At 43.8% G+C, this 15,614-nt stretch overlaps 1 protein-coding gene across 1 annotated transcript in view; it reads left to right on the forward strand.

Moving 5' to 3' along the window:
- Positions 1-1,367: 1,367 nt before the first annotated feature.
- The window catches only part of CASQ2 (calsequestrin 2), a 30,660-nt gene continuing 16,413 nt past the window's right edge, over positions 1,368-15,614 (forward strand). The window contains exons 1-4 of the mRNA XM_081845410.1: positions 1,368-1,861; positions 12,442-12,526; positions 13,940-14,040; positions 15,038-15,149. Of these exons, the coding sequence (XP_081701536.1) occupies positions 1,628-1,861; positions 12,442-12,526; positions 13,940-14,040; positions 15,038-15,149 (532 nt within the window). The 5' untranslated portion in view covers positions 1,368-1,627. The remainder of the gene's footprint in view (positions 1,862-12,441; positions 12,527-13,939; positions 14,041-15,037; positions 15,150-15,614) is intronic.

Genomic DNA, 15,614 nt, shown 5'->3' on the forward strand with positions numbered 1-15,614 from the left:
CTGCCCCCGATTTACCACCTGGTGACTTGAATCATCTTGAACCAGGGGGTGAAGTGAGAAAGTGTGTGTAAATAAAACTGCCCATAACTCTTCTCCTGGAAATGCTTTGTTCAGATCAAATGAAAAGCAGCAGTTTTTCAGCAAGCCCATCTGATGGGGGCATAATTTCTAGATGCAAGAAATGGAGATTTGTTTTAACAAAACCTTTTAAAGTCTTGTGGAGATTTGTGTGCCTTGAAAAATACCAAAATCTAGCTGTTTGGGGCAGAATCTACAACCAGAGAAAGATTAGCATGTTTTTCTGTACTCCTGTGCTCTGCTAGCCAGGGGTCTGCGTGTTTCATTTCAGGTAGGGGATAAATCTGAGTTGCAGCCTGAAACCTGGTTGTCCCAGCCACTCTGGGCAGCTTCCAACATATATAAAAACATAACTAAACATTAAAAAAAACTTCCCTATACAGGGCTGCCTTCAGATGTCTTCTAAAGGTTCCATAGTTACTTATCTCCTTGGCTGTGTGTGTATGTGTGTCACATAACTCCATAACCGCCAACATTTCTCTGAAGAAAATAGGAAAGTCCTAAGGAAAAGCGGGACATTCTGGGATCAAATCAGAAACCCGGATGGCTTCTGTAAATGCAGGACTGCTCCTGGAAAATAGGGACACTTGGAGGGTCTGTATAGCATTGTTATTTTAATCAGTGAACCACTTCAAAAGCTGGTAGGGCTACTAGCAGTGTAGCTTAGAAATAGATCTGTTTGTGGACAAGCACCCACCCTAAGCTCTGTTGTGTGGAAAGGCAGGCTAGAAATGTAATAAACAAATGCGGCCCATGTGACTTAAAATGTGTCTCTTTGGTTCAGTCCCACAACAAAGCGGGGGTGGGGGAGTGCGACAAATCCTCTTGGTTGCATCACTTTGGGGGTTTGGTTCTTCTTCATAACAATACAGGGAGAGGGAGAGTCCAAGTTTGTATTTAGTTGAGCACCTAACAGCAGCCAAACATGTCTAGGGGAATTCTCCTTCATGGAGGCAAATTAGAATGCAGAAAATAAAACATCTCTTTGGAAAACCCCTAATCGCCTCCCGATAAATACTGTAATGGAAGTATTTTAAGGCCAGTTACCCACAAAGTCCATGTAGTTGCTTGTCCCCTTCTGAAATTCAAAGGGAGATATGTGCATTTTCTGTACAGCAGAGGCATCTCTGCGCATTCCTGCCCCTCCTCCCCTCTCCGCTATTCCCTTTCTCTCTCTGAGGCAAAGCAGAGTGCCAGCGAAGTCCCTCAATCGTGTCATATCTGTCCTTTTTATTCATTGCAGGGTCTATTTATAGCCCGAAACAACTGCTTCCTAAAAATGGAGTTCTTAATGACCCAGAAGCCGGGCCAAGCTATGTAAGGTATCCAGGGTTTGGTATCCCAGCTTCTCCTGTCTGTCTTTTTGCCTTTGTCTTCCAACCAGGGTTGCTAGTTTGCTTCTCAGTGACCTCAATCTATCTAGACGGATTCATAGGGGAAGCTGAGGTGGCAGGAGGGTATCAGATCAAGCTGGCACCCCGAGAGCTGGACCTCCGCAGGCTCTGGAATTCCTCTTCCTTCCCCCAAGATAAACAAGAAACACCCCGAGATGAAAACAGCTTGCTGGCTGCTGGCAGTTTTTTACGTGCTCACTTGCTGCAGGGCAGAAGAAGGACTGGAATTCCCTACTTACGATGGGAAAGATCGGGTGATTGACCTGAGCGAGAAAAACTACAAGCAGGCCTTCAAGAAGTATGACATGGTCGGTGTGCTACTTCATGAGCCTGTGGCATCCGACAAAATTTCGCAGAGGCGTTTTCAAATGACTGAGATGGTGCTGGAGGTAAGTGTGGGTTGCATGTCATGGTCACACTCAGCACCTTGGCGGGGGGGGGGGGGGGACACACCAAATTGGGGATCTCTAAAGAGGCCTTTGAAATATGCTTGAGTGCAGACTTGCACCTAAATCTTAACTTTTCCGGTCTGGAAGGTTTGTGCCAATGAACCTCCTCAAAGCTGTCCATGTTTCTGTGGGGCAAGGTCGCTGCCTCTGAGTTGCAGTAAGTGGGGAACATCAGAGCAATTCAAGAAGATCACAAATGCAAGCTTGATAGGCTTTCATCCACTAGCCAAACTCTCGGAACGAATTTCCCAGTCACTTATGTTTAATCCAAGTGTTTCTTCCATCTGCATTCCGGTATCAAAGCCATTGTTCTGCCCCTGTCAGGAATCCGACCCAAGCAAGGCTCTGCTAAATCAAGCTGAACTTAGAAAGCCTCAGTCTGTGCTAGACGCCAGTTTGTTCTCTGCTGCCTGCTTTCAGATCTCTTCACCGTTTGCTGTTCATGTTTATTTATTGTCAAAACCTATTTCTGAGCCAAGAATGTGTTTAATGCTCTGGTGGTGAGAAGGTTCCACTGTCAGGGAGCAAAACAAAATGCTCTACTGGCTGCCAGAGGAATCCTATAAGTAAGTACAGTCTTTTTTTTTTAATATTTATTAACAATTTTTAAATACAATACACAAAAAAGAAACAATATAACATATATCTTAACATAATTTCTTAACTTCTTTGGACTCCCTCACGTCTCCCGCTCCTGCGTTCCTCACAATAAAATTTTGCCAACAATTTATCACCTTGTTTCGATTCTTATTATCTAGGTTTCCCATGTTATTTCTCTAATTTTAGATATCCTTTGTTCAAATCCTAAAAATTTAATTGTAACCTAGTAATTATCCCCCCAAAAATTTATCTTTTCTTAGAGCTCACTTATCTTCATAACTCCATCTAACTTAGTGGTGCCAAATTATTTATGATCTAACATCCTTCTTAACATTCTTACAATTTACAATATTTTTGTAGATAAATCTTGAATTTCTTCCAGTCTTCTTCAACCGTCTCCTCTCCCAGGTCTCGGATTCTGCCGGTCATCTCGGCCAGTTCCATATAGTCTATCAGTTGCATCTGCCATTCTTCCAGTGTGGGTAAATCTTGGGTTTTCCAGTGCTTGGCGACGAGTATCCTTGCTGCCGTTGTTGCATACATAAAAAATGTTCGTGGTGTTCTTTAACACCCTCTGGCCGACAATACCCAGGAGGAAGGCCTCTGGTTTCTTAGGGAAGGTATACTTAAATACCTTTTTCAGCTCATTGTATATCATCTCCCAGAAAGCCTTCACTCTAGGGCAGGTCCACCAGAGGTGAAAGAACGTTCCTTCGCTTACTTTACATTTCCAACATTTGTTATCGGACAAATGGTATATTTTTGCAAGTTTGACTGGGGTCATGTACCATCTATATATCATTTTCATAACATTTTCTTTCAAAGCATTACATGCAGTGAAGTTCAGCCCAGTGGTCCACAACCTTTCCCAGTCCTCAAACATGATATTATACCCGATGTCCTGTGCCCACTTTATCATAGCCGATTTTACCGTTTCAACTTGTGTGTTCCATTTTAACAGCAAGTTATACATTCTTGAAAGTACCTTAGTCTTAGGCTCTAACAATTCCGTTTCCAGCTTTGATTTTTCCACCTGGAATCCTAACTTTTTGTCAAGTTTAAAAACTTCCTTAATCTGAGCGTAATGTAACCAATCTCGCACTTTATCTTTCATTTTCTCCAAACTCTGCAATTTCCAATTATCTCCATCTTTTTCTAGTATTTCCCAATACTTTGGCCAATTGGCCTCCATACTGAGTCTTTTTCGGGCCTTAGCTTCCAATGGTGAAAGCCACCTTGGAGTTTTATTTTCCAATAAGTCTTTATATTTTGTCCAGACGTTAAACACTGCTTTTCTGACAATATGGTTCTTGAAAACCTTGTTAATCTTAACCTTGTCATACCATAAATATGCATGCCAACCAAAAGCATTGTTAAAACCTTCCAAATCCAATACATCAGTGTCTTCAAGAAGTAGCCAGTCTTTTAACCAGCAGAAAGCTGCTGATTCATAATACAACCTTAAGTCTGGCAGGGCAAAGCCCCCTCTTTCTTTCGCATCAGTTAATATCTTAAACTTAATTCTGGGCTTTTTGCCCTGCCAGACAAATTTGGAAATATCCCTCTGCCACTTCCGAAAGCACTCTGTTTTGTCCACAATCTGTAATGTTTGAAACAAAAACAGCATTTTTGGCAATACATTCATCTTAATAGCAGCAATTCGGCCTAACAAGGAAAGTTTCAATCTTGTCCAACTTTCTAAATCTCTCTTAATTTCTGACCAACATTTCTCATAGTTGTCCTTAAATAGACTCAAGTTTTTTGCTGTTATATTCACCCCTAGGTATTTTACTTTTTTAACCACGTTTAACTCTGTCTCTCTCTGAAAGCGTTCTGACTCTGTAACTGTCAAGTTTTTTCTAGTACCTTAGTTTTCTGCTTGTTTAGTTTAAATCCCGCCACCTGACCAAACTCTTGAATCAATTGTAATACTCTTTTCGTACTAGGTTCTGGCTCCTGTAAAGTCAAAACTAGGTCATCTGCAAAAGCTTTAAGTAAGTACAGTCTTACCTCGGGTTACTGATTCTTCAGGTTGCGTGTTTTCGGGTTGTGCACTGCGCAGAACCCAGAAGTACCGGAATGGGTTACTTCCAGGTTTTGGCACTTGCGTATGCGCAGAAGTGCTAAATCGCGCTTTGTGCATGCGCAGAAGTGCCAAATTGCAACCCTCATGTGCACAGACGTGGCGCTGCAGGTTGCAAACGCTGTGGGTTGTGAATGTGCCTCCCACACGGATCACGTTTGCAAGCCGAGCGTCCACTGTAAAACCTGCAAAGGACTGCAAGGCATAGTGGAGGGATACCTTTTGGCAATCTGATTCTCCTGAAATTGCCAAGCTAAGACTATTAGTTGGGAGAAAGAGATGCAACAGCTCCTTCTTACAGAGAAGCTGTCCTACATTCCCCTGTTCCCAGCTAAAATTCCTACTGTGGCCTCCTCCTAGTGCTGCGTCTTGTGAACTTCTGTGGGTGTCTCAAAGCAAGGCAACTGTATGATATGAGAAGGAAGGAAGTCTTCTCCTAGCCTGTTCCCCTACTAATCACAGGTAGAGCAAATTCATGTTGACAGTGGCAACTTTTAGCATCTCCCACCTGCTGCAAGCAGGTCATCTTCCTGCCACAGCTGCATGTTGCCTTCATGTCCACGCAGATGGCTTTGCAGGCTTGCATGCCGGAAACGAGCTGCATCCTCTCCCCTCAGAGATTTAATAGCAGGGGAACGAGAGCCCTGGCACATCCCCAAAGAAATCACATTGCCAAACCTTTTAATACGCAACCCAATAGGCAAACATAGGGGGCCAAGAAGCATGGCAGAGACAGGGGCCGAAACACAGAGAGAGCTGGGAAATTTGTTCACGGAAATAGTTATGGCGAAGGGACTTGAGTGTGCCACAGTGTTGCTAGCAGTGGAGAGACTTGTTTGACGAATTGTAGCAAACTGTTTCCGTAAAGAGGAGTGAGGAATGAGCCCATGGTGCATCTCAACCAGCGAAAGACAGACTGTGGGCTTATCTGCATTTACCTTTCCCTGCTGTTTCCGGGCATAGTCTGAGCACCCTTGTTTTCGCTCTGGAGCTTTCTGAACGAAAACCTGCCCTTTAAAGCTCTGTCCCATTCTAAGGGATGCTCCATTCTTGGCTCACAGGGCTACTTTTCGACACTGTGTTGTTCTTTTTTTGAAGCAGGTTCTTGGGTGGCCTTTGTGCAATTACAGGTCTTGCTAGGCCTGGCAATCAGTCCGTGGCATCAACATCAACATCATCATCATCATCATCATCATCATCATCATACCCCGCTCATATGTCTGAGTTACTCCAGCCACTCTGGGTGGCTCCCAATTAAAAATACAATAAAACATTAAACATTAAAAACTTCTCTAAACAGGACTGCCTTCAGATGTCTTCTAAAAGTGAGATACAGTAGTTGTTTATTTCCCTGACATCTGATGGGAGGGTGTTCCACATGGTGGGTGCCACTACCGAAAAGGCCCTCTGCCTGGTTCCACTTCTCACAGGGAGGGAACCACCAGAAGGCCCTCAGAGCTGGACCTCAGTGTCCAGGCTGAATGATGCGGGTGGAGACGCTCCTTCAGGTATACTTCAGGTATAATGAGAACAACTGAGGAGAGCGGAAGACCAGCATCTGTTGGATGACGGTGTGCTAAGGCAGAGGGAACAGATTTTCTTGGGCTCACTAGCAAGCTTGACCCAGATGCCAGCAGTGCCAGATTTAGGACGGTGCGTGTGGTTCACCTGCACAAGGCACCGAGCCAAATGGGCATAAAATTGAGATGATTGATAATTGAGAAGATGGATTTGGGGGTGCGAAATGTTGACCTAGCGCAGGGCGCCATATTACGAAAGATTACCGACGTCTGCCCCTGATGCCAGCGTAGATCACTCTGATTTGACCCGCTCTAGGCAAATGGTGTGAAGAGCAGAGCAAAGCTTTCCTCAATTCATTCCTTTGGCCAAATCTGGGTACAGACTACAAACTGACTCTGCCCTGACATCCTTCATGTCAGGGCTCATCCACACTTGCCTTTCCTCTGCAAATTCCAGGCACAATCCGCACTTCAAAGCTCTGTGTCCAAGCACCCTTTTATTTTGCTCCAGAGCTTTCCCTATGAAAACTGGCTCTTAAGCACTCATTCGGAGCAAACATCAATCCATAGAAAACCCAAATTGATGTTTGCTTTGATTGAGTGCTAAAGAGTGTTTTGGTTTTGGTTTTTGGCAGGGAAAGCTCCGGGGCATCTCCACCCCCCCCCAAAAAAAAAACCACACTTGGACGTGGCTCTTTTAAATGCATATCTGCACCTGGAAAGAGCAAGGCAAAAAGTAAGGAAGGGTGGCTAAGTCCTGTGTTCCTGTACTGGGTGGAGAGGAAAAGAAGTCCCTTTCTTCTTACGCAGCACACAAAATGCAAGCAGAGAAAAACAGGAAAGGAGTGGCTTCACCCATTTGTGATCTGACCCACAGCTGGCTTCTGCCCCACCCACCCACAGTATGTGGCCCCCACCAGATTACCCACCAAGGCCTTCAGCATAGAATAAGTTTCCCATCTCAGTAGTTTTGAGATGATAGGTTATGGGGTGAGGGGTGGAGAGAGAGAGAGAGAGAGAGAGAGAGAGAGAGAGAGAGAGAGAGAGAGAGATGCACATCTTTGACTTTCCCCCCATTTCCAGGGAGGCAGACATGTTCTGTTAAATCTCCCTCGGAGAGTATCTTCTCCAGTTACCTCACCAACAGGAGAGAGGTTTCTCTACTCACGCTCCAGGAATTCAGTTTACAGGCATCTGGGACACACAATGGTGGGTTGATCTGCACACTGCCTCACAAAAGGTTTCATATAGTCTTACTAGGTCATATTTTTAGCTGGGCTGGGTGTTCCTAATTTTAGTGACCTTAAGCGAAAGGCATCCTGCAGCCCTGTGAACCTAGGGTGAGGACATGTTGAACTCCAGAACTTATTCCTACGCCCTGTTACAAGTCTGGTAAAAGAAACAAATTGGATGGGTTGCAGCAATTGCAGTCTTTCCAATTTCGGTTTCCTCGCTGGCATTTGCAACTGGTACAGGATTTTTGGCTAGGGCTGCAATCTTTTGCACATGGTTGCAGGATGCAGTTCCATTAAACTCAGCAGGGCATTGTTGTTTAGTCATTCAGTCGTGTCCGACTCTTTGTGACCCCTGGACCAGAGCATGCCAGGCACTCCTGTCTTCCACTGCCTCCTGCATTTTGGTCAAACTCATGTTAGGAGCTTTGAGAACACTGTCCAACCATCTCATCCTCTGTCATCCGCTTCTCCTTGTGCCCTCCATTTTTCCCAACATCAGGGTCTTTTCCAGGGAGTCTTCTCTTCTCATGAGGTGGCCAGAATATTGGCACCTCAGCTTCAGGTCCTTCCAGTGAGCACAGCAGGGCATACTTTTGAGTAAACGTGAATAGGATCATGCTACCTATATGACGCAGGCAGAGTGGTGCATCGGATACGTAGAGTTTAATATAAACTATCTTCCACTGACCTCCTAATCTCATTGGACATTCCATTGCTCTCAGAAGACAATGGAGGAGTGGGTCTTTGGGAATGAAGTCAAACTATTGGAAGGTTGCATTGCCTGCTGTGTCTGTAGAGACCAATACAGGAGAGGTATGTTTTGCTGGACTTAGGATATCATCATTTCAACGGACACTGCAGTAGGCACAACCAACCACACATTCTGTTTTATATCCTTTCCTCACATAATTCCTAATTTTCATGTCAGAACGCATAAGGAGACATTCCGTTGCATGCGATATGCACGTAACTTTCCAAGCTAACCAATTGCCACCTTCCCCAGTTGCTGGGACTTCAAAGCACACCAACGGACTGCTCAAAATCCATTTTGCAAATAGCTCACACCGCTCTTCCAAGTTGTGCCTGCAAATTAATAGCCTTATTCTCCTCGGAAAGAGCTCTCAGATTAAACCTGGCTGCGCTGCCCTTGCTTCTAACATTACAACAAAAGCCTGAACTGCTGTCAGTGAACGCCATGAGCAGATTTAGTGGTAGACCCCCCCCCAAGAGGCTTCCAGCTGGCAGTTGTTATCTTCTTCAGCCTCCTGGTGCTTTCAGAGCACACTTGGGCTCAGGCTATTTATAACAAAGATTTAGGGCATGCTGCACTTTCACAAGAGCCATGCTATTGTATGACATTTCAGTAATCCCAAAGAGAAGGATCTGATAGAGTGAGGGGCACAATACAAGGTGGACATGGGCAGGGCCGTCTTTAGCATATATGCCGCCTTCCTCTTTCTTGTGAGTGGAAAAGTGACCTTGGGTATTCACAATCAATTAATTGAAATACATTCTAAAATCAATTCATTCTAAAATCAATTTAGAGTCAAATTAATGGCAACCATTGGGCTAGAGTTCCATGAGGATTACCAAAGGCCAAAGGCTTGGTGGAACAGCTCTGTCTTGCAGGCCCTGCGGAAAGATGTCAAGTCCCGCAGGGCCCTAGTCTCTTGTGACAGAGCATTCCACCAGATCGGGGCCACGGCCAAAAAAGCCCTGGCTCTGGTTGACAAAATGTCTTTTTTTTCTTTAATCGATTGCAAGGAAAACACTTGAAACCAAGTGTTGCCAAACAAGGGAGCAGATGGACAGCAGAGGAGCGAAAGAGAGACAGGCCTTTCTGGTGAAATTCAGCAGGGCTTGACTTTTGTTTTTCTCCTCTGCCTCATTGCCTGACCTGAATGCTTCCATTCCAGGCAGAGGTGTGTCACTTGAACACAATGGGAAGGTGAAAGCAAGCTGTCAGGCAAACCCCTTTCCGGGAGCTGCCACTTTGGGAATGTGTCTTGGCATGTGCTAAGACGGCAACCTGCCCCAAGTCCCGAGTTTATGCTCAGACTTCCCGGGTGTTGTGCTTAATGTGGGCGGAATTTTAAAAATCGGCCTATCTGCCTGCAAGTGTGGCCCTTTGCCAATTTTGCAAGGCCACTTGCCATGTTCAAATGCTGATGCATTGAAGGGGGGATATGTTGTACATGTGTCACCAAAAGAAGAAGCCTTTCCAGGCTCTTGGGCCTGGAGTTGCAGGCTGCTGAGCTGCCTTGCACGCCAGTAACAGAGGAGAAATAGCAAGAGAACAGATTCCAACTGCAGGAGCAAAAGAGAGGTTTGAGTTTACAGCAAAACAAGGAGCAATTAGTAGATTTACCTGTTGTAAAAATTACAGTTTTGAAGTATAGGTGGGTTCCCACAAGGCAAGACACAGTGATAACAGCAAGAACCATTTTTGAACTAACAGAACTGGACAGCAGAGGCAAAACAACTGCTTATATACATTTCTGAAGGTCTGGGCCACTCCCACTCCCAATGTGATTGGCTGTCTGAACTTCCAAGCTTCGAATCACAACTCAGAGTTTAAGGGCCAATGGCAGAGGCCCAAATCCTGAAATGTTCTGTGATTGGATATCATTTATCGAATCAGAACACAGGAGCTCAGAATCCTTAGTCCAGACTCAAGCTCAGGCAAACACAGACCACTGAATACATAACAAACTTCATAATATATGTGGAACTTTTTAAATTCTTGAAACACTTTTTAAATGCCGAGTAAGGGCTTGTCCACATTGGAGTTTAATGTGGATTAAAATCTGCCTGTGGGCTTATGCATATTACTTTTCTTCTGCTCTTTCCAGGCAAGGTCTGTGTCAAGCACTTTTTTTCTTGCCCTGGAGCTTTCCCCCATGAAAACTCGCACCTTAAAGCTCAAACAGAGCAAACACAAATCTGTGGAAAACCTGAATTGAAGTTTGTTCCGATCCAGTGCTAACAAATGTGCTGTTGTGGGGAAAGCATGGAGCAAAAGTAAAGACCCTGGGACACAGAGCTTTTAAGTGTGGACATGTGCCTGGAAAAAGCAGGGCAAAAGGTGAATGTGAATAATCCCTAAGTCTCCATTTATGGGGCTTTGTCTACATAACATCACTCTCAATCAACAATCTTTTTTTTTTTTTACTGGATTCACAGATAATCAAAACAACAACAACAACAACAACACAGGGGGAGCGAGCGGGATGTGTTCAAATTGCATCAGTGTCGGGATCAGATGATATGCACTTATTTTTTTCCTCTGGGTAGATCTGGTTATTTCTTTCCAACTCTTCTTTCCGTGGCCTCTACTTCCGTTTTGTCTCACATCTCTTTTGTGGCAGTTGTGTATACTTCCCACAACGGAGCAGACATGGTGTGGATGTGAAAGTCCAAATTTGCGCTGAAGGCAGGGTTGCCATATGTCCTCTTTTCCCAGGACACGTCCTCTTTTTCCATTTGAGACAAATTCCATTTATTTGCTTTGAATGGCCATCACAGCATCCTCTTTTTTCGCTCTTCAAACATGGCAACCCCACTGAAGGGCTCAATTGCAAATGTGCACAGATCAGAATCGCTGAGATCAAATTCAAGCTGAACATCTGTGGGTTCTCAGTGGTATCAGCATGTCCTGTTGATGACCCCAGCTGCTACCCTGAACCCAAGAGGCGGAGCCTGGCGATGGGTGTCCAGATACAAAGGAGAGAGTAAGGGGCCCTGGTACTGTCCGCAGATGCGCAGCACTTCAGCAAGTGCAAAGGTGAGAAAAGCTTAGCTGCACATTTTCTCACCTTTGCACAAAAATGAAAGTTACACAAGCTCCACTTCGTAACCCTCACAGGTCATGTCAGCTGCAAAGCACAGGTTATTGGGCATTGACAGGGTCCCTGGCTCCCATTTTATTTCAACTCATATTATACCAAGCCTTCCCAGCTGGATAAGAAAAACATTTTAATGCTGCTTTCGATGTGTATTTATATTGTTTTAAAGGCTACTTTAGCTGTTTTTATTGCATGATTGTAAATTACCTTGAATCTTATACGAAAGGCGATTCGTCAATTAATAAAACCATAATAATACCTCTGGCATTATTTTGGATACCATTTGGATATTTCCACCTATTATATTAAAACTTCACTAGAGATCTTGGAACCAAATTAGGTAGTTTTCAGGTAGCATTTGCTCAAAATGCCTCAAACACAATAAAACACTGGGAACTATGTTGAAAATATAAAACGGGGTATAGAATATCAAAGGGACACTATTATAAAGCATTGATAACCCCCCAGTTCTGGGTCTGGGGTAAGAGCAATTTGGGTGTCACCTTGCCTCAAAACGGGAAAATGTAGAAAAGAGGGGAATTATGAGAACCATGGGGAAAGGGCTAAAAAGATCTGACAGCAAGAACAAGTTTGCTTATGTAGTGAAAGCATGTTTACCCCATTCTTCATCTGGCTCTCAGGGCAGCTCATGGAAGATCAATAAGAAGCCCGACTGTCTCTGCCCTCAGGTTTAATCTGCAAGACACAATGGAAAAGGGATGAGGAGGACAGAAGAAAACAAGCAAACTCAGGCAATAGTTCTTAGAATTGCAGACTTCTTATAAATGGGCAGCTTTAATGGAAACAACTGAAGGAGAAGAGAAGCCCAGTAAAACTGACCTCTCAACATAGCTAGTGTTTCCCCTCCTTCCCTCTGTAACCCATGACAAGTTGGTCAGGCCACTAAGAGTATATCAAAATTGAAAGGTGAGGGAATCACTCCCTTGCATTGCCCTGTACTTAGAACTTCTACATACCCTCCAGCACTTCTCCAATGAAAATAGGTATGTCCTATTCAATAATTATTATTATTATTATTATTATTATTATTATTATTATACCCCGCCCAACGGAGACGCGAACCCGGTTCCCCAGATTATGAGTCAACCGCTTTTAACCACTACACCACACTGGCTCTCAAAATGGCTGGCTCTGCCTTCTGCTCCATCAAATGTTATCTGTGGGATACTGGCCTGAGGAAGTTTGGACTGACAACCTTGTCTGTGTTTTCCTTCAGCTCGCTGCACAGGTCCTAGAAGAGAAAGCCATTGGTTTTGGATTAGTGGATTCCAAGAAAGATGCCAAACTTGCCAAAAAGCTGGGTAAGTGTGATCTGTTTATAATGCTGAAGATAATCATGAGTGAATGTTGAGGGGATTCCAGTGTCACATATCCAGTGACCAAAGTCAAATTACGATTCGCAGAGCAGCCAATGTTCTGCTGGGTTTTTACACATTACCGCCAGCGCCTAGGCTTCCCTTGCCAGGGCCCTGATCCAACAAGATGCACTGCAGCGGCCATCTGGCCTCAGGCTGGCTGCAATGAGGCCCTTGCCCAAATTTCACTCTAGAGCAGTTGATGAATTCAGTCTTTCATATGCAATTGTTCCAATGATACCAGTGTGAACGGAACAGCCCTTGACAACAATGACATGACTACGCTGGAGCAAAGTTAAAGCTGCTGTACTTCTGTGGTAGTTTATAAGGACTGTGCAGGTACTTAAAAATAGGTACGGCACTCAAAGGTGAAAGCCGCCAATAGCAGGGGACAAAGCCTGAAGGAGGAACAGAAAGTGATGGAGAGGAGACAGAAGACAGAGATTGTTGGAAAGGCTTGGAGTAGGACCTGTAAGAAACTACCATATTTTTCGCTCCATAAGACACACTTTTTTCTTCCTAAAAAGTAAGGGGAAATGTCTGTGCGTCTTATGGAGCGAATGCGTGGTCCCTGGAGCCGAATTGCCCAGGCGTGAAAAGCAGATCACGCTCTTTTTTTTTGAAAGAGGGAAGGGGGTGTTGAAACAAAGCCGCTGATTGGCAAGCGATCGGGAGGGAGATAAGGCTGCCAGACGAGCATGTGTCTCTTCCAGGATCCTACTCGAGTGTAGGATAAGCTCCTGACAGTTTCATTGCACAAGTGGAAATCCTTGTGCTGATAGAACGAGATAGCTTCATACTGCCCAGAGATGTTGTCTAGCAAGAGGGAAAGGACCAGGAGGAACTGAGTGCAACACTCTGAAATATTTAAACAGTTAAAAGTAATATTTGCTGTATACTGCGACCCTGGAGAAAATGGAACTGTTGGAAGGTATGCTATCTGAATCTTTTCAACTCCAGTCTCAGGACTGAGGGCTCATCCAAACTTTTGTTTGTCCTATGATTTATTTTGCCGGGCAGAGCAGCAGGAGAAGAAAAGAACTTAGAAGTCGCAGGACAAATAGGATAAATTGTGGGACAAATGGCAGTGTGGATGAGCCCCAACTGTCCTTTGTTCTGTTTCAGATGCAGATATTGCTGGCACCACCTCCAGCCAAGGAAGGCTGTTCACCTTCCAGAATGGTCTCCAGCTAACATCACACAGCAGATTCTTAATAGACCCAGTGTGACCATTTTAGCAGGCTCTTTTTCTACATAATCCAGTTTTACAGCTATAAAATCACAGGGCTGGAAGGAACCTCACCAGCCCATTTAGTCTAACTGCAAAGTCGTTGCTCTCTCTGTATTCCCTTTCTCCAGGTCTGGATGAAGAAGGGAGCCTGTACATCTTTAAGGAGGATCATATCATCGAGTTTGATGGGCAAATGGCTGCAGACGTCTTGGTTGAATTCCTCCTAGATGTAAGTACAAACAAAACCAGAACTGGCCCAATAAATTCTCCCACATTTATAGTTGAAATAATGCATTGGTGTTAGTGCTCTTTGCAACTTATGTGGTACCTTATTCTTGGTCTCCGGGCAAATGTAATATATAAGCCATAAATTGCGAATGGAAACACGCTTTGTCTAAAAAGGACTGTTCTCAACGCTGTCTCCTTTTTTCTCCAATACTGTTCAAGTGGAAATTTTGAACTCTTGTTTTGTTCCAAGCATGGCCACTACCCAAGACTGCAATCCTATGCACATTTAATTGGGAGTAAACTTCACTATATATCATGGGACTTATTTTAGAATAGTTGTGCATTAGATTGGACTGCATGGCCACAAATTTTAACACTAGAAAGTTAGCCCACGCAGGGTTACTCCTAAGTGAACTTGTTTAGAATTATGATGCAATAATACCTGTTATTTCTGACATATTCCCTAAATGCTGATTCTGAAGATTTTAACATGCAGACAATGCCATTGAATCAGCTCTTGTAGAGCCGCATCCTCAGCACCTAGTTTGTATACAGCAATCTTCCCTGATCTGTTTTGGACTATAACGTCCATCACTCCAAGCCAGCATAACTGGCCAGACAGATGGGCATTATAGTCTAAAATATCTGGCCAGTACTCAATACTATGGAGCCGAGTGAATAATCCCAGATGGCATATAGTGAAATAGTCCCACTTGATGAGACACTTTTTACTACAAAAGTTACATTAGTAAAAGAAAACAGCATTTTGAATGCATTACAAACATGCAACACCAGATGGTGCTGGAGAGCAAAAATAAAACAACTATGTTATTTTCCACTGTTTTTTCCCCTTTTGTTATAATGATTTAATTTCTGACTTATTTATAGCGTGTTTTTCCCCCTGTTTGTAGATCCACCTTTTGTTTCATATCAGGCAGTAAGCACCCCATTTACATTGCTAATAAGTTGTTCTTGACCAAATTCTTTCTTCATGGCAGCTGATGGAAGACCCAGTAGAGATCATCAACAGCAAATTGGAGCTGCAGGCCTTTGACCACATGGAAGAAGAGACCAAACTCATTGGCTACTTCAAAGGAGAAGACTCAGAACGTAGGTTTGGTCGGGGGATTCATAGATCTTGGCGGATTCTGAAGGGGTCTAAGAAGGTCAACGTTTCCCATCCAAATTCTGCAGCAAGATAGACAGACTTGCTTAAGGGAGCTCTGTCCGCCTTGCTACTGAATTGGTCTTGTGATACAATTCCTGTGTTCTGTTCAGCATGTTAAATTATTATAGTAAATTATTATTATTATTATTATTATTATTATTATTATTATTATTAAACTTTTCAGTTCAAGCTGCAGCTAGGTTGCCACCTCCATGAACCTCTCCTAACTACATAATATTTTCACTTTCCCATTCACTGCAAAAGCTAGAGAGAGAAAATGCATGTGAGCTCTTGCAAATCCACAACATGGATTCCTTAAACTTTGGAGCTGGATGCATGTGGTTTTCAAATGAGAATAATATAGACAAATAAATCTCATTTTAAAGGGTTCTCTGTGCTTTTGAAAA

This window comes from Podarcis erhardii, assembly GCF_964252035.2.
Source record: "Podarcis erhardii genome assembly, chromosome: 17".
Classification (NCBI taxonomy): domain Eukaryota; kingdom Metazoa; phylum Chordata; class Lepidosauria; order Squamata; family Lacertidae; genus Podarcis; species Podarcis erhardii.